Source organism: Rana temporaria, chromosome 4 (assembly GCF_905171775.1).
Source record: "Rana temporaria chromosome 4, aRanTem1.1, whole genome shotgun sequence".
Classification (NCBI taxonomy): Eukaryota; Metazoa; Chordata; class Amphibia; order Anura; family Ranidae; genus Rana; species Rana temporaria.
In genome coordinates this window covers 120,111,231-120,137,083 of record NC_053492.1, presented here as the reverse complement: position 1 = coordinate 120,137,083, position 25,853 = coordinate 120,111,231, and the positions used below count along the sequence as shown (strand labels likewise).

At 42.6% G+C, this 25,853-nt stretch overlaps 1 protein-coding gene across 2 annotated transcripts; it reads right to left on the bottom strand.

Moving 5' to 3' along the window:
- Positions 1-594: 594 nt before the first annotated feature.
- On the bottom strand, positions 595-25,420 carry LOC120936524 (erythroferrone-like). 2 transcript variants are annotated; one of them, XM_040348954.1, is made up of 9 exons: positions 24,967-25,420; positions 22,276-22,458; positions 20,393-20,504; positions 17,402-17,559; positions 12,909-12,980; positions 11,379-11,487; positions 3,847-3,928; positions 2,630-2,708; positions 595-1,107 (listed from the first exon to the last, which is right to left on the bottom strand). In XM_040348954.1, exons 1-9 carry the CDS (start codon positions 25,090-25,092, stop codon positions 1,009-1,011), a joined length of 1,020 nt encoding a protein of 339 aa, XP_040204888.1. In that variant the 5' UTR covers positions 25,093-25,420; the 3' UTR covers positions 595-1,008. The 2 variants fall into 2 exon arrangements, with proteins under 2 accessions (XP_040204888.1, XP_040204889.1); XM_040348955.1 differs by lacking the exon at positions 12,909-12,980 and having other exon boundaries at positions 24,967-25,413.
- Positions 25,421-25,853: the final 433 nt, after the last annotated feature.

Genomic DNA, 25,853 nt, shown 5'->3' with positions numbered 1-25,853 from the left:
TATTTTTAGCCAAACAGGAGTTAATGTGGCAGTAAAGGTTGGAGTTTTTAATTTTACTTTCTGTGTGCAGCACCCCAACCCAGCCAACTCCCCCCCCCCCCCAATACTTACACAAGCCCCATCTTGATCCAGCGATGTGCACAATAACAGGTCTCGCCATCCTCATTGGCTGATGCACAGCTGCATTAGCTATTTGCTCCCACTGCTGTCAATCCCAGATGGCCTGGCCCTACCCCCTGCTTACCATGCTTTGTGTGTCTTATACACAGAGCAAGCTCGGGATTGAGCACGCACAAGTGCCCCCATATTAAGCAGTTTGCTATGGGGGCAATCAGCAAGGGGGAGGGGCCAGGAGCACTGGCAGAAGACACAGAAGTAGGAGGATCGGGGCTACTCTGTGCAAACCACTGCACAGAGCAGGTAAAAATATAACATGTTTTTTTTTTTTTTTTTTTTTTTTTAAGCCTTTAATAGCTCTTTAACTGTTCTGAAAATATGCAATATTGATCTTTACCACACAACACAGAAACAAGTGTGCGGTTGTATATATTATAAATTATAATTCTTAAAAAAAAATAAAACATATGCAACATGTAAAGTGTCCACTTTATCCTAGATCAGCACCATATATTTATTAAGGAAAAGTAATTTTGCTCTTACTAGTTTTAAGTTTCTTGTACATCTAGATATTCATTTTGCACACCCTTTGCAGTCAAACTTGTGATTTAATAATGGATTTATGATATTCCTTAACAGGTTGCCAAGCGTACATTGTGTATTCTGCTTAAAGGCACACTTGTAAGTAATTTATTTATTATAGACAGAATAGGGCAGGCAGTTTCCGGCTGGTGATACCATTAATAGATCTATGCCCAGTAACTGTAGTTTAAGAAAATATATCTGTCTTATCGTAAGGAAAAGGCAAATTCTCTGCTTCGCCTGTATCCAACAAAAGTGCCGCTACTGCCATTGCAGTGTGATCTCCAGTTCCTGGGATCTTTCTGTAGATTATTGTCCAAGGAGAACTCCACTGAAATCTGAGCCATTTAGGAGTGTGATCCAAGAGTCCATCTTATTCTCAAGGAAAAGTGACACATACTGTCCTGCCTGGAGAGAATAGAAATACGTTATTTTTCATGCAAAATGTCTGCTAGTGCCAACAGACATTGATCTTCTTTGTGATATGATCACACCATATTTGTGGGTACTTTCAGAGACTAGAGCTTGGTAAGGTTACAATTTGCTGTCTGTAGAGAAAAGAATGCATGGATTCAATAGTCCGAAAAATCGCATCCCAATCTTTATGTAAGCTAGTCAATCGGCTTAGAGATAATCTACTTTTAAGCATAATTAGCCTTCTTTGTGACAGTACCCTCCACAACATCACTGTGCGCTAGAAGGTTGGACAGGATAGAGACTGGATACCCCAATTTCTTTTTTATACATGTATGCATTCAGCATGGGACTTCTTCCATTGTCAACTCAGTATGACAATTTGCCATGTATGCTGAATATTCAGATCTGTGCATACATGTGTATAAGCAGATCTTTTAAAGATTGGGCCAGCATTCATAGTGGAAATTGATAATCCAGTATATGGCAAGTTTTAGGAACTGCTGCTATTGTAAAATGTAACATGCATCCATACTGCTGCTTGGGGGGGATAAAATCTTCCAGCTTACTTATAAAGCACAAATGCATTCTTTCTGCAGAGTCGCAAAGCAAGCCTTATTCATTGTATTGTCATATGACTTGTTACAAGAATTTGCTCATGCAGATACACTCCATAGGCTTTACATGCAACCAGCATTTTGCTTATACAGCCCACAGCTCATACCCAGAACTAGCGATCTGCTGGTAAGCAGGAAATGTTTAAAGTTCCAGAAAGGTAAGTGCCAGTGTAGCTGCTAGTGGTCTTGATGCTTCCTTAGTTTAGAAATATGTGTAAAAAAATGTCTGGTATAGGAGAGACAATAAAAAACATTTGGCAGATGTATTCTCAAACACAGTTAAAGCGGAGATCCGGCTTTAAAAAAAAATGTAAAGTCCGCAGCTACAAACACTGTAACTGCTGACTTTTAATAAGCACACTTACCTGTCCAGGTTGCCCATGATGTTGGCCGCCCAAGGCCGATCCGTCGATCATGGCTGGTCCCGGCACCGCCATCCTCACTAAGGGAAACAGGCAGTGAAGCCTTACAGCTTCACTGCCCGTTTCCTACTGCGCATGCGCAAGTCGTGAATGGGAACACCGTCCTGTGTGTCCCAGAAGGCAGCACGCCTCCATTTCCCAGGAGGCTTCACGAGGAGGAGAACACAGAACCTCACCGCGGAAGAGGCAGATTAGGACGATTTGCCTAGTAACAGTTTTTTCTGGTAAGTATCAATTTTTTATTTATTTTTTGCGCCTTTTTAGCCATTTTTTTTCTTTCTTTTTTTTTTGGCTGAACCTCCACTTTATGTAAATTCTACCTTGGTACTGAGTAATATGCGGTATGCTTCATGCGCCAAATTAAATACAATCCTACCTTTTTAGATTTAGGTCAAACTGTCTTTTTTTTTTTTTTTTTTTTTAAATAAACAACACATTGAAAGTATTAAAAATAGACCTTGTTGTTTTGGTATTTACCTGTATCTGTAAGACTCCATTCAAAGTTATTGTGGCTGTGACCTCATTGGCTGTATAGCTGAGGATATGTTCCAGGGACCTAGAAAAATGAGTGCGTTACCACTGAGTAGTCAAAGATTACGTTTATTTGAAAGGATTTCAAGCAACTTTACAAATCTGTTACCTCCTGTATTTTCTTTACCTGTGCTTTGAAAGGGCCAGTATAAATATTTCTGTTTTGCATTTAGCTTGTCTACATCCTGCAAAGTAACTTCAGACAAAGACTGGCTGAAAACTTGTACTAAGTTGCGATCTCCAGTGAATGCATTCCAGCATAGATATCAACATTTATGAATGTGGCGGTAAAGACATTCACTCAAACAAGCATATGATTGCTGTGCAGCTGCAGACCAACTTCATGTAAACAGATCAGTGTTTACCTTGGCCTGTCATCGCAGCTTTTAATGCACAGGGAAAGAAAAAATACCATAGTAGACTATATCTGCAGAATTGCTTGTTTTTTCTAGATATGTTAAGAGCTAATCTGTACCGTTTTATTCATTCAGATGTCTAATCACTTTAGTGGCAGACTTGGATTTGAATATTAATTATACGGCTAGTTAAAAGGAAAGTAATGGCCGACTCATTCCTGCAGTTTTCTAGTTGGTCTATTGCACTACAGGAGTTCTGTGTACCATGCAGCTGCTTGTTTTCTTTTTCTAAACCTTGCATTTTGAAATTTTTTCCGTCTTGGACACCTCACCAGAGCCTAAAACCAAAGGCAGTCCAAAGTGCCTATTATGCCTAAAATAGTAGTGGCACTTGCTGGGTACATGGATAGGAGGAAATCTAATGGTAAAGATTAGAGCTGCTTAAGTAGATTAGGTGCATTTAGATCTAGACATTTATAGACATGCGTTAATGTAAGTGTGTTTGAAAGATTTTACATGAATTACTAAACCTAACTATAAATACATGAGATCTGTTGGCTGATTTTAATTCTATTTTTTTTTAGAGAAAACATGCTATATTAGCTAAACTCATTCATAATCAAATGAGGTGGAAAGTGGCTGAAAAGAATTACAATTATTTTTGGAAAAATTTGTTTTATATGTACTTTTTATATTTATACTACGTATTCACATAATGTACATGCATACATATAACTGCAGCAAAATACAACAATGCACAATTTATTTGATTTTGTTAAAACATGTATTCTCTTACAAATGACTTACAGGTTGTCCTGACACAGGGAAAGGATACAGAGCTGTATCCGCAGAAATCCTTGAAGGCGTTCGTTGGTGTATTTCTGAAAATCTATAAAACAATAAATGAAATGATAAAATTAGTTAAAAAAAAGAAAAAGCTACACATCAATTTATATAGGGAGTTTGCAAAAAAAATGCTAAAGCACAACTTGAGTATTGACAGGAGAGGGGTTTGTGTTTCTGTTAATACAGTAGCATAAGATTATATGCAGCCGTGACAGACTACCATTGCTATGGAAGTATGGATATTTTTTTCTGCAGTAGCTTGACCTCTGGAGAAGTTATGGGTATAATCTGTTCCCTAGCCAATAGCAAGCCTCCTCGGAAAAAGAAATATGTCTGTTAGAGCCGGTTCACACACGGGCGGCACAACTTTGGGGGCAACTTGGCAAGACGACTTGAGAGGCAACTTGCAAAATTACTCCTGGATTGAAGTCAATGCAAGTCAAAGTCGTATAGGAACCTTTTTCTAAGTCGGAGCGACTTGCGTCGCTCATATGCGAACGGTTCCATTGAATAGAGCGAACTGTGACTTGTCAGGCGGCTGAGTCGCCCGACAGGTCGCCCCTGTGTGAACCGGCTCTTACCCATGGCAAAAAGAATGTGTCATTATCCTAACATAAATAGAGAGCAATCAAATCCTCCAAAGGCTTCCATTTAATTTATATCACTGTATTGTGTTCCTGTGACATTATTCATACTGGCACTGTCAAACCTGTGTTTATATGAATTAAGGACATTTCTAAACTTGTATACTGTAAATGCATGTAATGATACAGTCCTGATCAAAAGTTTAAGACCACTTGAAAAATGGCAAAAAATCCTATTTTACATTGTTGGATCTTAACAAGATTCCAAGTAGAGCTTCAACATGCAACAAGAAGAAACAACAGAAGTTGAGACAAAACATTTTTTTGAGCATTCAATTTTATGAAAACAATGAATAAACTGAAACAGGCTGTTTTTCAGCTGATCAAAAGTTTAGGACCATACAGTGGGTGATATTGTGTCAATCTCGCTTCCTTTCTCGGCGAGATTGACCACCTACGAGCCCCATCGCGGGAGCCAGCGCCGAGCTGGCTTGCCGCGATGGAGACAAAGCCGTCATAGAAGCGACGGGAGGTCCGACTTGGATTCCCGCCAATTCTACACGTGTGCGGCGTTTGTTATGAATCCTGAGGGGGAAGTCCCCGCCGGATTTTAAATAAAAATCCGGCATGGGTTCCCCCCTCCGGAGCATACTGGGCACTTAGGTCTGGTATGGGTTGTAAGGAGACCCCCCTACGCCGAAAAAACGGCGTAGGGGGTCCCCCTACAATCCATACCAGACCCGTATCCAAAGCACGCTACCCGGCCAGGAAAGGAGTGGGGACGAGCGAGCGCCCCCCCCCCCCTCCTGAGCCATACCAGGCTGCATGCCCTCAACATGGGGGGGTTGGGTGCTCTGGGGCAGGGGGGCGCACTGCGGGGCCCCCCACCCCAGAGCACCCTGTCCCCATGTTGATGAGGACAGGGCCCCTTCCCGACAACCCTGGCTGTTGGTTGTCGGGGTATGCGGGCGGGAGGCTTATCGGAATCTGGGAGCCCCCTTTAATAAGGGGGGCCCCCCACCCTTAGTGAATGGATATGGGGTACATCGTACCCCTACCCATTCACCTGCAGGAAAAATGTTAAAGTTAATAAACATGACACAAGGGTTTTTAAAATAATTTATTAGTCTGCTCCGGAGGCACCCCCTGTCTTCTTTAGCTCTTTTCACCAGGGGGGGCTTCTTCTTTGACGTCTTCGGGTGGGGGCCGCTCTTCTTCGATACCGTCTGGTTCTCTTCCACCGCCGGGGGGGTCGCTTTTATAAAAGCGCCCACCCCCGGCGGGTTTCCTGCGACGTCTTTGGCGGGGGGTGGTGTGCTTCTCAGGGGGGGCTTCTTCTTCCGCTATCCGGGGGGGTCTTCTCCGCTATCCGGGGGGTCTTCTCCACTCTCCGGGGGTCGTCTTCTATGTTCGCCGCTCTCCGCTGTTGACTCGGCGCACCCCGGTTCTTCCTCCCGCTGTCCGGTGCCTTCTCCTTCAGGGCTGAATGTCTTCTTCTTCCGTGCTGTGACGTCGTCTTCTGTGCTGTGCTGTGACGTCGTCTTCTTCTTCTCTTCTCCCGATGTTGACACATCGCCTCTTCTCGCTGCAATGACAGGTGCGCGGCTTGCATCTGACTTATATAGGCCTCACAGTCCCATCATGCTCCGTACCTACCCATGTGATACCTACCCACGTGAGTAGGTACCGGAGCATGATGGGACTGTGAGGCCTATATAAGTCAGATGCAAGCCGCGCACCTGTCATTGCAGCGAGAAGAGGCGACGTGTCAACATCGGGAGAAGAGAAGAAGACGTCACAGCACGGAAGAAGAAGAAGACATTCAGCCCTGAAGGAGAAGGCACCGGACAGCGGGAGGAAGAACCGGGGTGCGCCGAGTCAACAGCGGAGAGCGGCGAACATAGAAGAAGACCCCCGGAGAGTGGAGAAGACTCCCCGGATAGCGGAAGAAGAAGCCCCCCCTGAGAAACACACCACCCCTCGCCGAAGACGTCGCAGGAAACCCGCCGGGGGGTGGGCGCTTTTATAAAAGCGACCCCCCCCCGGCGGTGGAAGAGAACCAGACGGCGGCGAAGAAGAGCGGCCCCCACCCGAAGACGTCAAAGAAGAAGCCCCCCCCCTGGTGAAAAGAGCTAAAGAAGACAGGGGGTGCCTCCGGAGCAGACTAATAAATTATTTTAAAAACCCTTGTGTCGTGTTTATTAACTTTAACAATTTTTCTGCAGGTGAATGGGTAGGGGTAAGATGTACCCCATATCCATTCACTTAGGGTGGGGGGCCGGTATCTGGGGGCCCCCTTATTAAAGGGGGCTCCCAGATTCCGATAAGCCTCCCGCCCGCATACCCCGACAACCAACGGCCAGGGTTGTCGGGAAGGGGCCCTGTCCTCATCAACATGGGGACAGGGTGCTCTGGGGTGGGGGGGCCCCGCAGTGCGCCCCCCTGCCCCAGAGCAACCAACCCCCCCATGTTGAGGGCATGCAGCCTGGTACGGCTCAGGAGGGGGGGGGCGCTCGCTCGTCCCCACTCCTTTCCTGGCCGGCCGGGTAGCGTGCTTTGGATACGGGTCTGGTATGGATTGTAGGGGGGTCTCCTTACAACCCATACCAGACCTAAGGGCCCGGTATGCTCCTGAGGGGGCAACCCATGCCGGATTTTTTTATTTAAAATCCAGCGGGGACTTCCCCCTCAGGATTCATAACAAACGCCGCACACGTGTAGAATTGGAGGGAATCCAAGTCGGATCTCCCGTTGCTTCTATGACGCGCTTGCTGGAATGTGCTTGTACTATTCCAGCGCGAGTGCGAGATGTTGGCACCCTGTCGCCGAGAATCAGCGCGATGCCGTCATGCTAAAAACACATTCTCGGTGGCAGGCACTGTACCTCCAAAAAAAAAACTAACACCCCCAAAACAGAAATCCAACTTCAAAAAATGAACTCAGAAATGAGTAGCTCCGCCGTTATTGTTGATCACTTCAAAAATTCGTTTCGGCATGCTTGATGCAAGCGTATCCATGAGGTGAGTGGGAACATTTCTCCAATTTTTGTAAACTTCCCTTGCCATCCATCCCCAAAGGTTCTCAATTGGATTTAGATCAGGGGAACATGCAGGATGGGCCAAAAGAGTAATGTTATTCTCCTGGAAGAAGTCCCTTGTCCTGCGGGCATTGTGTACTGTAGTGTTGTCTTGTTGAAAAACCCAGTCGTTACCACACAGACGAGGGCCCTCAGTCATGAGGAATACTCTCTGCAACATCTGGACATAGCCAGCGGCCGTTTGACGCCCCTGCACTTCCTGAAGCTCCATTGTTCCACTGAAGGAAAAAGCACCCCAGACCATTATGGCGCCCCCTCCACTGTAGCGCGTAGAAAACATCTCAGGTGGGATCTGCTTGTCATGCCAGTAATGTTGGAAACCATCAGGACCGTCAAGGTAAAATTTTTTCTCATCAGAGTATAAAACTTTCTTCCACCTTTGAATGTCCCATGTTTGATGCTCTCTTGCAAATTCCAAACGAGCAGTTCTGTGGCGTTCAAGGAGATGAGGTTTTTGAAGACGTTTTTTGTTTTTGAAGCCCTTCAGTCAGCACCAGTAAGGGCCTTAATTTGGGTCGATGATCGTCCAGTGTCTTGACGGACAGCCAATTGGATCCTCCGGCTCAGTGCTGGTGACATTTTTTTGGGTCTTCCACTTGACTTTTTTGTTCCATAGGATTATTTAAGAAATCCCAAATGACTGTCTTACTGCGTCCCACCTCAGCAGCGATGGCACGCTGTGAGAGACCCTGCTTATGCAGTTCAGCAACCCGACCATGTTCAAAAAGAGAGTTTTTTTGCCTTTGCCATCACAACGTGTGACTACCTGACAAAGTGACAATGAATCCACATCTTTGCACAGATTTGGCCTTTTAAAGGCATGTGGTCCTAAACTTTTGATCAGCTGAAAAACAGCCTGTTTCAGTTTATTCGTTATTTTCAATTAATTGAATGCTCAAAAAATGTTTTGTCTCGCTCTCATTTCTTCTTGTTGCATGTTAAAGCTCTACTTGGAACCTTGTTAAGATCCAACAATGTAAAATATGATTTTTTGACATTTTTCAAGTGGTCTTAAACTTTTGATCAGGACTGTAGTTCAGTGGTGCCATTCACACTGAGCATTTAGGTGCAGTTACTTTAACTGCGTTTTAGCGGAAAAAAAAGAATTCTGTGTGTACAGGATCTGATTTAGAGATGCTGAACGTGGCCAAACCTGCCTTTGAGAAAACAAATATATAAATGCAGGAAAAAGTGAGCTGGGAGGCATAAAAGCTATTTATTCTTTATACTCAGATGATTACCTTATCTAAGCGCAGTAGGGCCAGTGTGAATAAAGCCCAACAGCATCCTGGCAATGTGCTCTTTTCTCTTTTGTGCTAGTTTTCACGAATCGGAAACCATGGGATACAGTTAGATTGCTTATGGTGCTTTACTGGTTTTCAGCTTCATCACATGGCATTCAGCCCTGAGCTGTATGTGCTAACCTTAAGAGTCGGTTCACACTAGGGCGACACGACTTCCAGCGCGACTTTCAGAGGCGACTCCGACACGACTTGAGCATGAACCACAGGGCGATTTACAACACGACTTGAAGTTGTCTCCAGGACAGGAGACTTTCCAGTGGCCAATCAAACAACAATCAGCTCTGGGGGAGGGAGAGGTTTGCCTGAGAAATGTAGGTTATCTTCCTGGAAAGTCGCTTCAGTTAAGACAGTGATCAGACTTGGAGGCGACTTCTATTGAAATCAATGGGTACAAATCGCCTACAAGTCGGATTGAAGTAGTACAGGAACTTCTTTTGAAGTCGGAGCGACTCGAGTCGTGTGTATTAACACCGCTCCCATTCACTTGCATTGTTTTTCTCGACAGCGCGACTTGGGACGACTTGAGGCGACTTCAAGTCGGATCCCAAGTCGCCCCAGTGTGAACCGGCTCTTAGATAAGCTGTATCAATAGTTTACACTAAGAATAACAATGACGCCGGAAAACGCTTTTACGTTATACATATTACCTTCTCCTCACCTGGTTGGAGTCATGTGACATATAAACTTTGTTTACTTATCTGCAAAACTTCTTACCAATAGATGCTTTGTGCCTATAGAAATAAGAAGTCAGTTGGCCATGCAAGCACCATCCAAGTGCCCTCTGCTATCTTTTGTAGATGATGCTATGCTAAGCTGAGCACTTGTATTTATCCCTATAGAGTAGGAGGATGACATTGGTAGCGTCTATCTATATCATATAGGGGGTATTTTAGGGTGGAACCTGCTCAAAGACTTTGACTGCTGCCTTACCCATAGTCAGGATCTTCACCCAAGCCAGCTGACAATGGCCAGTTCAGTCAACCATCAATGATCTAGAGCTTGTTTAAAAGCAATGAGGAAAAAAAATACCCTTTATGGTTGACTCCTTTAGGACTTAACCTTTAAGAACATACAGTAATGCCTAGTACACATGGGTCAAATGTCAGGAGACATCAGGCCCATTCAATAAAAAACATCTGACATTCAGCCTGTGTGTATGTCAGCCAGTCTGACTGAAGCCGGCCATTGGGCCGGCTTCTGTCGGACAAGCATGCTGGAAAACCAGCAGCTGACCGTCTCCAGATCAGTGTTTCAACCGCTTGGTTGAATGAAAAAAAAAAAAACAGTGTGCACTTATGTATTCAGTTCAAATAACATTTTGTGAATCGGATTTTACAATCTACTTAAAGCACACAAATCATTCTAAATGTTCACTCAACAACTATGTAGGGTTGGAGACTGATTAGATATAGACTCAATAGGTTGCTTAGTTTGGCCCTTGCTGGAAATTCCAAAAGATATTGTGAAAGGTGTTGCTGTCGAAACTTACTGACAACTGTGAAATGGGAAAGCCTACTTAAAGGATAAGTTCACCTTTAAAAAAAAATAATAAATAACATTTTTTTTTTAAGGAGCCTGCAGAGCTTTGCACCCATGGTCAGTCGATCGTGGGTGCAATCTCAGGCTCCTGCATACTCTCAGCATGGCTATCGTACCTCATGTAAAAAGGTGACCTGAGAGCAGGAAAATCATTTGACTACAGGAGCACTCACCAGCTCCCTCGCAGCTCATTGAGAACTACAAGCCGTCACTGTGCAGATCTTTTTAATCATGCCTTGGCAGAATACCTGCTTGGTTTCTATATACCATTTACCTAACTTTATTTAATATTACCACTTTTATAAAGATATTTTCAGAATCAATAAATCATATTCTGATTTGCTCAGTGAAGCATTACCATGCATTATTGTTTAGAATAGCCGTATTGGGCCAACAGGGCCCATCTTAAAGCGGAGGTTCACCCATACATAACTATTTTTCCCCTTAGATGGATGCTCGTTTTGTCTAGGGGAATCGGCTAGTTGTTTTAAAATATGAGCCGTACTTACCGTTTACGAGATGCATCTTCTCCGCCGCTTCCGGGTATGGGCTGCGGGACTGGGCGTTCCTATTTTGATTGACAGTCTTCCGAGAGGCTTCCGACGGTCGCATCCATCGCGTCACGATTTTCCGAAAGAAGCCGAACGTCGGTGCGCAGGCGCAGTATAGAGCCGCACCGACGTTCGGCTTCTTTCGGCTACTAGTGACGCGATGGATGCGACCGTCGGAAGCCTCTCGGAAGACTGTCAATCAAGAAGGAACGCCCGCTCCCGAAGACCCATACCCGGAAGCGACGGAGAAGATGCATCTCGAAAACGGTAAGTACGGCTCATATTTTAAAACAACTAGCCAATTCCCCTAGACAAAACGAGCATCCATCTAAGGGGAAAAGAGAAAAAAAAACTTAATTGGGTGAACTCCCGCTTTAAAATTAACAAGTTGGTACATTGTGTCCAATCTGTTACTCACCAATGTGTAGCCTGGCAAAGAAGATATAGAGGCCAGTGTAAGGAGCAGTATATCGACCACTGGTGAGGTTCAGGCCATCTCCTCTGTAAAACGAGCCTTCTAGGTGGGACTACATACAAACATAGAATTACTATTAGTAGAACACAAGTGCTTTCTATAGTAAGACGTTTTGAATTGGACCGAACAGGAAACATACTGTACTATGTACTAAAAGTTTTAGGCAGGTGTGAAGAAATACTGGAAAGTAAGACTGCTTTCAAAAATATATATATTTTAATTGTTTATTTTTTTTTATAAATTTTCAAAATGCAAAGTAAGCAAACAGAAGAAAAATCTAATCAATATTTGGTGTGACTACCCTTTGACTTCAAAGTCATATGTATGATTTACCAGTGTACCAAGTAGGTGCCAATGATCATCAATTTCATATGTAGGTTGAAACGCAATCATTAACTGAAATAGCTGTGTAGGAGGTTAAATACTGGGTGAGGAGCTGCTAAACTTTGCTACCAAGGTGAGGTTGTGGGAGACCGTTTAATGTCACAGGTTGTACACCATGGCAAGACTAAGCACAGCAACAGATACAAGGGGCCAGATCCAGAGAGAATTAGATGGGCGCAGCGTATCAGAGATGCGCTACGCCGCCGTACCTTACCTGGCGGATCTTCGAATCCTCAAAGAATTTGCGCCTTAAGTTACGGCGGCATAGTGCATTTCTGGAGGCGGATTTCAAATTGGGCGGGTAGGGGGCGTGTTTCATTTAAATGAAGCGCGTCCCCGCGCCGAATGAACTGCGTATGCTCCATTTTGAAATTTCCCGCCGTGCATTGCGCTAAATGACGTCGCTAGGGCGACGACTTACGCAAAATTTTTAAAAATTTTGACGCGGGAACGACGGCCATACTTAACATGGCAAATTTAACTATACGCCGCAAAATACCAGCTTTACCTATATGCCAAAAAAAGCCGACTAGAGACGACGTAAGAGAATGCGACGGCCGCGCATACGTTCGTGGATCGACGGAAAAAGCTAATTTGCATACCCAACGCGGAAAACGACGAGAACTCCACCCAGCGGACGCCAAAGTATTGCATCTATGATCCGAAGGCGTACGAAGCCGTACGCCTGTCGGATCGAACCCAGATGCCGTCGTATCTTGGTTTGAGGATTCAAACTAAAGATACGACGCAGGAAATTTGAAAGTACGCTGGCGTATCAGTAGATATGCGGGCGTACTCTCACTGTGGATCTGGCCCAAGGTATTTATACTGCAGCAGCAAGGTCTCTCCCAGGAAATTATTTCAAAGCAGACTGGGCCTTCAAGATGCGTCGTTCAAGCTCTTTTACAGAAGCACAAAGAAATGGGCAATTTTGAGGACTGTGGACGCAGTGATTGGCTTCAATGTTGAAAGATGTCCAGCCGTGCCATTAGCACAGAACTGGTGGGACCCAGGTACACTCATCTCCTGACTGGGGAAGTCTGGTGAGAAGTGATTTTCATGGAAGAATTGGGGCCAAAAAAGCCATACCTCTGATGTGGTGAAGCGACTGTAGTTTTGAAGGCTGGTCACACCAAATTTTGACTTCTCTTCATTTACTTTCTATTTTGTTAATTGATAAAAAAAAAAAAAATGTTTTATAGAATAGGAAAATCTTTTACCCGTTGTCAGCTTCCATTGGGGTGTCCTGTCCTGTCCTGTCTATACAATAGGAGATTAGGGAGACTGCAGCACAAGGTATGCATCACACTAATATTAAACATGTTCCTTGTGCTGATTTTTCTTTAAAACAAAACTTAGGCATTCAAATAAATCGTATTTTGAAGCATAACTACGGTAAAATAAACTGCCCATGCATTGAGTCGTTTCCAAAAAGACTAGGATTCATAAAAGTGATTGATGTTTGAGCGGTATTGCACCCAGCTGGGTTAAGAAAACCTTGTAAACAAAAGTAAGAGAGCTGTAAGAATCTGGCATTTATAATCGCAGTAAGTACTGAAGAGGGCAAGGAGGGGAGAATGTAAAGAGTAAAGGATTGCCGCTACTCCCGCCCAGGTGAATAAATGATAGACTCAGCTTACATGTCTCCCCCAAACCTCACACTCTGATGCATCTCTACATGCCCACCGGGGCTTAGTCAAAAGACCCTGACCCAATAACTAAGCCTGGTGGGCGTGGCAAAATGCATCAGAGCATGTGGTTTGGTGGAGACATGTAGGCTGAGGCCGCTCCTTATTATTTATTCACCTGGGCTGGTTGGGCATTTCGGCGATCCTTTTTTCTTTGTGAACTAGCCCACTGTATTGATATCGGGACAAGCCTGCATCCCACACTCTACTTTTGAGCGGCACCAAAAGAAATGTAACAGGTTGCTGGAGGGAGGGGGGAATCGGTAATATATTGAATATGAACCCTTGCTAATATTTTATAATCGGTTACAACAAATGTTTTATTTTTGCTGTTAGCATAAAGGTTTTGCATAAGTAAAAGCTGAACATTTTAAACTTACCTGTGAGCATTAAATGGTCGTTCTCATTCCTGTAACTGCAAAAGTTGAAAAACAACAGACTTTCTGTCTGGATCTCCTGAAAAGCCTAAAAAAGGAAACCGATGCAGCCCCCACATCTAAGAATTGGTAAGCTGCAATATAACAAATGTGTGCTTTTCGGTATAATAATACCTTTTTTCGTTTTCAACAAAGTTGAGAGGAATTATAACACCTGTCACATTTGTATTACTGTTTGTGTCCCTGCTAGGGCGATACACTATCTTTATTTGTCCTGTACTGTTTTTACTGATGGTAAAAAAATCCCAAATCATGGGTTGTCCCAATGGGGACACTAGTTTTTATGACATCCAGAGATTCCCTCACTTTGGAGGGATTGCCTCTCACTTATGAAACAGGAAGGGAAAAGCTCCCAAATGAGACAGATGGCAATGTCGCAGTCCCACTAAACATCACTGATCGCCACCATTACTAGTAAAAAAATTAAAATGCCATAAATTTATCCCATAGTTTGTAGACTCTATGGGCCAGATCCACAGTGAAAATACGCCGGCGTATCTACTGATACGCCGGCGTACTTTCAAATTACCCGCGTCGTATCTTTAGTTTGAATCCTCAAACCAAGATACAACGGCATCTGGGTTCGATCCGACAGGCGTACGGCTTCGTACGCCTTCGGATCGTAGATGCAATACTTCGGCGACCGCTGGGTGAAGTTCTCGTCGTTTTCCGCCTCGGGTATGCAAATTAGCTTTTTCCGTCGATCCATGAACGTACGCGCGGCCGTCGCATTCTCTTACGTCGTCTCTAGTCGGCTTTTTCCAGCGTATAGTTAAAGCTAGTATTTTGCAGCGTATAGTTAGATTTGCCATGTTAAGTATGGGCGTCGTTCCCGCGTCGAAATTTGATTTTTAAAATTTTTTTTGCGTAATTCGTACGTGAATCGGGATGGACGTAAGTCACGTCTAAGTTTAAAAAATGACGTCCTTGCGACGTCATTTCGCGCAATGCACTGCGGGAAATTTCAAAACGGAACATGCGCAGTTCATTCGGCGCGGGGACGCGCTTCATTTAAATGAATCACGCCCCCTAATTGCCGATTTGAATTCCGCCGCCAGAGATACACTACGCCGCCGTAACTTAAGGCGCAAATTCTTTGAGGATTTGAAATTCCGCCAGGTAAGGTACGGCGGCGTAGCGTATCTCTGATACGCTGCGCCGATCCATTTCTATGTGGATCTGGCCCTATAACTTTTGCTCAAACCAATCAATATACGCTTATTGGAATTTTTTTGTTCAAATATTTTTATTAAAAGCCAACAAAAGTAAGAGTGCAAGAGGTACATTAGCAGTATAATAAGTACAATGTAGCAGGATCTTAAGCATGGAAAAGACCGTGCTGGGTCAAAAAAAAAAGGGTACATAGCAAACATCAAAGGGAGGATAATCCTCCATAGTGCTATACATAGGTAGGTTGAGATTCTAGGCATAAACAGTATATGAACAGTCAGGGAGAAAAAAGAGGAGGCATAAGAGGGGAGCCACAAGCATTATGCAGGGCTTGCAGTCATGCCCAAGTAATTAACATAGATAGTTGGCACCCCAATGGGGGACAATACCATAGAGCTCAAGAGTACTGGGAGACTGCAGGTTGGGAAGGGTAAAGGGGTGTACTAAGGGGAACACTTGGCTAGGAACTTAAGCTAGAGTAGGGGGTTGCAGTGGTAGAATGGGAAGGATAGAGACAAGAAAGAATTGAGGGAACAATGGGCAAGCGGGTAGAAGGGAGCAAGGGAAGAGAAAAAAGGAGAGGCGTGCAAAGGGATCCCCCCCCCCCCCCAAGGTTGGGTAAAAGTGGTGTCAGACTCAAGGGTGGGGTACAGAAAGTTAGCTGGAGACATCATGGCCATAGTAAGGTTTCATTGAAACCAGGGGGTAGGAAATGGGTTACCCAAGGGTTTCCAGTGCTGCTCAAATTTAAGAACTTTATCCAGTAGCACAGCTTCCAATTTGGTGTGAATCATGGCTTGGGTAATTCTGTGTTTTACTGCAAGTACACATAGGAAGGTGAATTTCCAAGCTTTAGCTATGGTCTGCTTGTGCAGCAGTAGTAACTTGAAGTAGAAGTTTAGGCTTACTGGGATCTTTTTACCAAAAATATGTAGCAGAATACATATTTGCCTAAATTGATGAAAACATTAAATTTTTTTTTTTACATTTTTGTTATAGAATGTGTTTTATAGCAGAAAGTAAAACATTTTGGCCCGGATTCAGAAAGGACTTACGCCGACGTATCTTCTGATATGCCGCGTAAGTCCACGGATGCGCCATCGTATCTATGCGCCTTATTTAGGAAACAAGATACACCTGAATTTTGGCTTGATGCGACCGACGTAAGTCTCCTACGCCGTCGTATCTTGGGCGCATATTTACGCTGGCCACAAGGGGCGCTTCCATTGATTTACGCGTTGAATATGTAAATGACCTAGATACCCCCGATTCACGAACGTACTTATGCCCGTCGCTGTAATCTACGCTGTTTACGTAAGGCGTACGTCCGGCGTAAAGTTAAGCCTCATAAAGCAGGGGTAAGTCATGTTAGGGTATGGACGTCGGAACAGCCGTCGGATTTTACGTTGTTTGCGTAAGCCGTACGTGAATGGGGCTGGGCGTAGGTTACGTTCACGTCGAAGGCATTGAGCCGTCGTATCTTAGGGAGTATATGCGCCGTGATTCTGAGCATGCGCGCACATGCGCCGTTCGTTTCGGCCCTTCATTTACATGGGGTCACGCTTAATTTCAATACATCACGCCCACTACCTGCCTACTTTGAATTAGGCAGGCTTACGCCGGCCCATTTAAGCTACGCCGCCGTAACTTAGGGAGCAAGTGCTTTGTGAATACTGGCCTTGCCTCGCCTCTCTATGTTACGTCGGCGTAGCGCATATGAGATGCGCTACGCCTGCACAAAGATACGCCGCTGTACGTGAATCTGGGCCATTGTTTTCTATTTTTTTTTTTAAATGTCAGTCTTTTTTTGTTTATAACGAAAAAAATAATAAACTGCAGAGATGATCAAATACCACAAAAAGAAAATTATTTGCGGGGGGAAAAAAAGGACATAAATTTTATTTGAGTACAGTGTCGCACGTGCAATTGTCAGCTAAAGTAACAGTGCCATATCACAAAAAAATGCCTAATTAAGGGGGCAAAACCTTTCAGGGCCGAAGTGGTTGAATATAAAAAAAAACGTGGTGAAACACCAGACCACATTTTTTCTCTTGACTTTGTTTTAAAAATGGATATGAGTTAGCACCTCTGCCAAATAAAATTTTTGTTGCTACCCGTTTGAGAGATTTCCCCTTACTCCCTTCTCTTATGAACATGCAGGAAGTATGGAGAAACCTATTAATCGGAGACACAGCAGTATACCGTTGTGTATTCTGGCTCCTTGTACATATTTAGAAAGTTTCATATTTATATAAAAAAAAGTAGAGATATGCTTGTAAACTCTTACCATTTTATAGAGCTGCATCTCTCTCAGTTCTCCTGGTTCCACATGAATGTCGTTAAGGGTTTTGCATGTAAATGCAATGTGCACCTTTGGCAGTGGAATAGTCGGGGTACGCTTGTAACTTGAAGTGCTTTTGCCATCTTTCTGCCTCAGCAGGGCATCTGTCATTGGACAGAATGTTTACAATTATTCTGTAAATACTCAAGAACATTCTACAATTTAATAAATAGTATTGTTGATAAGAAACATTTAAATGTCATGTAGATAATGTTGACTTGCTGTGGTTGTCAAAATTTACACTATGGCTGCCAATAAAGCTTTTTTGTGGGCATGTATCAAACCAAAGAGTAACAAACTATTTGAGCTACACTAGTACTGTTTGGAAAACTTGCACTATATTGCTGCATTACCCAACACAACCCTAATGCAAGGAAATGCCAAATAGCCTTATGGCCTATTGTTTCAGTTTCGCCAATGTGCCATTTTGGTATGCTCTGAAAAAAGACATTGCAATTTTGCACAGCACGTTACAACGTGCTGTAACACACTGAAGCACAACAAAATGCAATGCATAGTAATAGCAATTAAGTAAAAAAACGAATAACTGCAATTCTTGATTAAAAAAAACGAACAGTGCAACTTTAAAAATGCATGTGCTGTGGTGGCCTTAAGGGTCAGTCCAATTATTTTAGGCTTTGGTAGAGCTAAACCACCCACTACTTCTTCTTTTTTTTCTGAAAACCCCCTGCAAAAGATGCTTCCCTTTCCAACAGGTAGCGCATCTGAACTTTTCTGTCTTCACAAGCTTTGCCCTCCAGCAGAATTTTCAGCATTAGACCATCACAGGCTTGTCAGATACCAGTAACTCAAGTGTTCTAATTCTATCCACTAGCCCCTATGTCATAACAGGACACAGTTTTGATGTAAAGGCCTAGCATGAGAAACCCCAGCTTACAAAAGGTGAAGATTGGCGATGCTAGGAGCAGGACAGGTAAGCATTCGCTGTTTTCTTTACAGCATGCACTTTACTTTAAGATGTTTTATCTAGTGACATAGCTGCTTAAACAGATCTAATTTAACATTGTTCTAAAGGCTTACGTTTTTTTTTTAACCTTAATGCATTCTCTGCATCAAGGTAAAAATACCTTCTGTAACAAGGATGCCCCCCTACCCCCAAATTCTTACTTGAGCCCGATCTCAATACAGTTTTGTATCTGAGAGCTGTGGCTCTACATCTCACAGGACAGAGAGGCAGCATCAGGGGCCTTTGGCTCTTGCTGCTGTCAAGTGATGAGGGAGTAGGGGCGGGGCCAAGCCAGGCTGTGTGTCTTTGGACACACACAGCATGGCTCGGGATCAAGCCTACACAAGTGCCCCATAGGAAGCAGCTTTTTATGGGGGCACTCACTGAAGAGGAGCCAGAAGCTGTAGCGGGGGACCCTAGAAGAGCAGGTTTGGGGATGCTCTGTGCAAAATCATTGCACAGAGCAGGTAAGTATGGCATGTTTATTTTAAAATAAGGTTTTGAATCACTACTGTGTTGTTGTTTTTTTTTTTACTTGGAAAAACCAACTTTATTAATACAAAGCACATATTACATGACAGTCAAGTACAGTTGTCAATAAAAGTACAGTTGCATGTGATAAAATGCATAGAGTTCTTTTTGGTTCACCTAGATACATAGGCGTGCGCACATAGGGTGTAAGGTGTGCCTGGGCACACCCTAATCACCCTGTACTGTGCAGATTCCCCCTGCTGCATGGCTGCAGAGAAAGGGACTGGGGAATCTCTGTCCTCAGTGCCTTTCTCTGCCTCAAAAGTTAGACATCAGGGGTCTGTTTAGACCACTGATATTTCACCAAAGCCCCCAAACAGGGCTCCTAAAAAAATAAAAAATAAAATTATATTTAAAAAGAAAATAATAAAAATAAAATTGTAAAAAAAAATAATAATAATACAAATAAAGATAAACTACTGACACCGATCTCTGCCCTGCTGACTTGCCCCCTGCCATATATGGTATATTACACACGCATGTGTTTTTGAGCTTTGGTGTGCACACCCTAATGCAATAGGCTGCGCACACCTATGCCTAGATACCTCTATATATACATTCACTTGTACATAAGGACAATGGAGCCTTTTGGTGTACAACACCCTGAGACAGAGTCAGACACATGTTTCCCCATCCTCTAGCCACCTGTCCCATACTTTGGAGTATTTTTGTGTGGAACCCCTATGTGTGTAAATCAGCTTTTTAAATGGCAAAGTGTCGATAACAGCCTTTTTCCACATCCGCAGAGAGGGGGGCAAATCCTGCATCCACCTCTGGGCGATCACCTTTGGTGCTAAAAATAATGTTTCAAGAAGGAAAATTGTATGATATTTATCAACCTCCACGTCAGGCAGTAATCCCAGAATACACAACTTGGGGTCCAGCACCACGGGGGATCCCATGTTTTCATGCAAAAAGCGAACAACCTGTGTCCAGTACACCTGAATATTTGGACAACTCCAAATGAGATGGTAAAACGTACCAAGAGTGGACTGACACAAGCGACAGGTCGGATTGGATGTGCGTTGGAACTTCGCCAACCTCAGTGGTGTTAGGTAGGCTCTGTGAACAATGTAAGTCTGCGTCAGTCTATCTGACAGCTTAGGGGACGCAGTCTTGGTTCCCGCGAGTATGTCATCCCAGTGTGTGTCTTCTATTGGACCTTTGTCCTGTTCCCATGTCGCCTTGGCCTTCTGAGGAATCACTACTGTTTTAAATTGCCCTGAGAGCTTGACAACTGGAATATTAGTAGATGCCATGGGCAACAGCAACACCCTAATTTTCTTTCTTCAAATCTGCCCCAGTGTTGCAAGTGTCTTATGTTTAAATACATTAGAATTCATTAGAATTAGAATTAGAATTCATGTAGGAATATAACATAAAAATACAGTTGGAAAATAGAAGTGTTTAATAATGTAATACAATGAAATCGTACTCACCACTCAACAGCTGAAGAAATTGTGACAGCTTCTTCTCCCGTAACACATGGTTGACAGTGTGACTCTGATGTCTTGGAGGTGCTGGAGCACCAATTGGACCCGCGTGATGATGCTGAAAGCAGACAATTATGAAGGAGGAATCGTTTTCATACAGTCTGCATTTGTTTTATTGTTTATCCAAGAGAATGTATTTTTTTTGCCATTAGAGGAAAACAACAACTTCATTAGGCTGGGTTCACATATATGCAAATTGGATGCGGTTTTCCATCCAATTCGCATGACATGCAAGTGTGGTTCATACATATCCAGGAGGGCTGTGGTGCGCATTTCAAAGGGGTGCTGTGTGTTTTCAGGTCCAATTCAGACAAAAATTCAGACCTGAATCACACCAAAACCTGTTAACAGAAACGCACCAAGCCCCATGCTGGAAACCGCAGCCACACATGTGAAGCTGGTCTTGGGTATTTTCTAAATTTGCTTCTTATGCCGCGTACACACAACCTTTTTCGTGATGAGAAAAATGCAATTTTTTTAATTGGTCGTTAAAAACGGTCGTGTGTAGGCTCCAGAGCATTTTTCTAGTAGTTTTTCACGTCGTTGTTTTTCTCGTGAAAAACAATCGTGTTAACGCTTTAACGACGGGGAAAAAACGCACATGCTCAGAAGCAAGTTATGAGATGGGAAATTGGCATAATAAGCCCAAAGGGTGGTACCATTCGAATGGAACTTCCCCCTTTATAGTGCCATCGTACATGTTGTACGTCACCGCGCTATGCTCAAGCATTTTTTATCACAATGGTGTGTATGCAAGGCAGGCTTGAGAGGAATCGCTTTGAGAAAAACTTTGTTTTTTTCCACAACATGAAAAACGGTCGTGTGTACGCGGCATTAGAGTAAAAAGGCGTTTTTAAGGCTATGACAAATTTTAATCTGTACTGAACTTTTTTTTATGCTTGCAGTATAGAATATTTATACTGAGATTTCTGTTTATCAACTTGGTTTGTGATTTTTTTGCTGATAAACAGATTGGTTCAGTTTTTCATGCTTGCAGGTATTTCGTTGGTCCTGATGAGGGAAATGTGGGATGATTTGTTTGAACATGGATTATGTTATACATGGTCATGAATAATCGATAATGACTAAAAAGATGAGGGACATGTTATACTGTAAGTAGGGTTGCCACCTAATCAATATTTTACTAACCTGGCTGGTAGAAATGGACATGCTGCTAATGTTATGAATAGTTACAAAAATTGAAAAAGATCACAGGGCAGTTTTTTTTCCAAGAAAAGGTGACACCCTTGGGAATAAGTAGCAAAATGAGGTGTCTGCAGATTTGCTTAGTAACTGTATGTGATGAAGTGAGGAGTAAAACAGTTCAACAGCTGTATGTGTTGAACTGTATAGAAGATTTTTCTGATAGTATAGACATGACTATCTGGGGGCCACATGGGCACACAATGGCAATATCTCCCAGATAATCTAGGAAAGGGTGAGAATTTCGGCCAACCATGTATGGGCAGGCTGATTGTACCCAAATTGATCGATGAACTTGGACAAGTAGCCTGTCTGAGTTTTCATGCGATTATTGCCGCCTATAGCCGTATCAATATTTACTGTGTTCTCCCTTATTTTGATTCATTTTACATGCAGCTCTTTATGTTTATTCTAATCTTATGTGCATTAAAATGCAGTGCTCAAGCTCTACGCATAATCATGGTATTAAAAAGTAAACGTTAAATCCTTTATAAACACTTGGATCCATAGTCCTCTGCCAAGTCAAACTAAGCCATAAAATGTAATAAATGATTACAACCTTGTATAAAGATGGCAGAACAGAACTCATTTCCACTGAGAGATTATAGTAAATGTGTATATCTCACTCTTTTTGATTCCTCTCCTCCTTTCCTCCTGGTTTTTGCATCATGGTCAGAAAACATCAGCCAGGAATATCTAGACTGCCATGGGGGCCTCTTCTTGTCTGTCAGCTCTGATGTAAAGTCTCTCTCCTGTGGAGGTGTAAGCTCCGGGGGCCCTAGTGATGGCTGGAGCGTGACTGAAATTTCCTATGAGTAAAGAAATAAATATTAACATTTACAACATAGATGCTAGAAAGGTTCAGCAACCCTGATTGATTGAGTGCTGCAACAATCCAATGGTGTGTTGAAATCCATACTAACCAAACCTCAGCTTTAATGATTCTGCACTAAATAGCAGTAAACGTATCTCTGTTGGTTGCAAGGTCACAGAACACCAATCCTTTTACACTGAGGAAAGCAAGTAATATTTTGTCATCCAAAGAAAATACATTTGAAATATTTTTTTCATTGCACAATTAAAAGTAAAGAGCTTGATAGTGTTTTGATGTATTTAGGTGGCCATATAGCTTAGAGTACAGTCAAACATATGAGAATAACCTGGTCATCAGTAAAGTTCTTTAGTGGAAGCTTTGGGCATAAACATGCTTTTTTGGGTTCCCAGATATGGTAAGCTCAACAATTCCAGCTGCTACTTGTCTTCAGATAAACAATAATGACTGAACAAGGTTCTCTGAGCCAGTGTTTCTCAAACCCAGTCCTCAAAAGGTGCCCCAACAGGTCATGTTTTCAGGATTTCCCTCAGATAAAAGGGCAGTGGTAATTGCTAAGGTAGTGAAACTGATCAAATCACCTGTGCAAAATAATGGAGAGCCTGAAAACGATCTGTTGGGCGCCTTGAGGACTGGAGTTGAGAAACACTGCTCTGAGCTGTGCTTTTAATGCTGGCCATACACTATACCAAAAATCGGTCGAAATTCACCGAACAGTTAATGGGCACAAAATCGTTGGGACACTTTTGAGCCGAAAAAACGAAGGACAAGTTTGGAAATTTTCTGCCGAACGAACGATAAATCGGAAGGTTAATGTGCTTCCCGTCTGAACTTTCTGCACTATGACGAACGATGGTCATTACATGATGGCACTATCGTTTGCGCTCACGACCGAATGTTCATTTTTCGAAAGTTCGTTCGTACGATTTTTCGTAGAGTGTATGGCCAGCATTAGTGTTTATGAATGTTCTCATTTATCCAAAGCATGGTACAGCTGGTAGTAATTAGTCAATTCAATTGCACTTATTCTGTAGAGTTGAAGACATTTATTAGTTTATCCAAGTAATGTCTTCAATTGTAAACTGTGTTCGGAAGATACCCCAGTATTTTTAAAGGGGTTGTAAAGGTTCGTTTTTTATTTTCTAAATAGGTTCCTTTAAGCTAGTGCATTGTCTGTTTCACTTACCCTTTTCCTTCTATTTCCCTTCTAAATCGTTTTTTTTTTCTTTGTCTGAATTTCTCACTTCCTGTGTTCACAGCGTTTCCCCGCATGAATGTAGTCCCAAGGGAGGGGGCAAGCACACTGACTAACCCCCAGCTAGAACGGCTCAGATGATTGGGGCAAGCTTACTGAGATTTAGAAGGGAAATCAAAGGAAAAGGTTAGTGAACCAACAATGCACTAGCTTAAAGGAACCTATTTAGAAAAGAAAAAAACAAACCTTTACAATCCCTTTAATGACTAGGGATTATTTGTACTTCACTGGCTTGAAATTAGCTTGCAGTAACAAAAAATCTCAGAATTTTTGTTTCCACTGGGTGTTATGATGGATTCCTTTTTTTATTTATGAGGTTGTGTGCTGGAGACATTTCCATAGTTCACTGGTTTAGAGACAGTAGTGTATAGCCTTCAGACAGATAGGACTGGCAAGCCCAACCCTAAATATGCTGCTTATAGTTGGATATTACAAAGCATCTATATAGAGATATGGGTATCGCAGTATGTGCTATTCCACAATTCCAAGATACCTGTGGCATTGACGTATAAAACTCTATTGGGTTGATTTACTTAAACTGGACAGTGCAAAATCTGCTGCAGCTCTGCATGGCAACCAATCGGCTTCCAGGTTTTATTGTCAAAGATTAGTTGAATAAGCTGAAGTTAGAAGCTGATTGGTTTTCTATTGTCAGCTTCACCAGATTTTGCACTCTTCAGTTTTACTAAATCAACATCTATCAAAACTTTGTAGTAACTGATCTAAGTTTTCTGATAATGGCAGTTCATGTTGCAGAACTTTTGACAAAATTTCAGTTACCGCTGAACATTTTCAATCTTCTGATCCTAAAATGTTTGTGAAAAGTAGAGATCATTTACATCAGTAGAATCCTTTCATCTGTACTGGTATATAAATAAAAACCTTACCTAGAGAAAATTGCTACTATTGCTGACCTCCATTTAAATACTTGTAGTATAGAAAAGCACTGTATATAGCTGAGTGGGTTTCTGAAACTGGAACAGTATTACACAAAAAAAACTACTCTAAGTTCTTAAACCACCTTGGAATCATCTTCATGCGATCTTAAAAAAAGCCCACTAGCCAACTTCATGGCATATGTTCCTCCTTAAAGGGGAATATTGTGTATTTTTATGAGATGGCAAATCCATTTATTTAGTGTCCCTGGCTCTAATAATGAAATGGCAAACTGGTCATTACTACAGATGTGAACATAATAAGTTGTAATGCAAATTCATAAAAAGCACGTACCTGAAACTTTGATCCCCGGTTTTTATGGGTGCAGGCAGGTCCAGCGCAGAGAAGAACCAGTAACACACCCATACTGATAGTCATTAGCACACAGCGCAGAGGGATTGGTTTTCCATCTGCATCCATTACACTGGGGCACTGATCCTGTATTATATCCAATATGTCAGAATGTGAAATAATAATCTATGCAAGTGTGTGTATGCTGCCCAGATGTAAATGCAAAAAGTTCTAAGCAAGTGTGTGCTTTGCTAAGCCTATTTTGTACTATCTAGTCAGACATATTTAATTTGCTGGATATCAAATAAAAAAAAGATATTTCTTCAGTCTGTGTGTTGTGTCTCTCATCTGGGCTGCTGTCTCCTCTCTGTCGGTATCTCCTTGTAGCTGTGTTGTCCTCTTAGTTTAGATAACAGTCCAATGTACCCTACGCCCCACACACGCACATTGAGAAGCTCAGAGTGTAATTGTGCGTTTATTCCAAGAAACAGACTTAAAGGAAATTTTAAGATGTGTAAAGTTTGAGAATAAAGTCTGGACTAATAGATGTCTCTTACACCCTCTTCCGTACTTATGATGATCTCTAATATTATACAGGGCTCATTAGGTTACCAATGTCTCATTTAATCTGTGCACTCTTGAAAGGAAAAATAATGAAACACGATTCCATTTGCATTAGTTTCAATGGGAAACCTGCCTGTACTATTGCATTCTAGAGTAGTTTTTTTTCCATTTCAGTATACAAAATGAAGGCCACTCTGACTTTGCTGGGTACATATCCACATCTGTTTTAGGACATTAAATACCATAGCGTCTTTCCTATGAAGAATTCTGTTTACTGTAAAAAGGCCAAAATCACCTTGTGAGTACATGACAACTGATCAGTTTTA

Bases quoted from the DNA above. Each gene is read 5' to 3' on its own strand.
- LOC120936524 (XM_040348954.1), bottom strand. From the start codon at position 25,092: ATGGATGCAGATGGAAAACCAATCCCTCTGCGCTGTGTGCTAATGACT. The intron at 12,981-17,401 runs GTAAGAGTTTAC...TTAACAAAATAG, and splicing joins AGATGCAGCTCTATAAAATG to AAAGTAAATGAAGAGAAGTC. The intron at 11,488-12,908 runs GTATGGCTTTTT...GTTTGTATGTAG, and splicing joins GTCGCTTCACCACATCAGAG to TCCCACCTAGAAGGCTCGTT.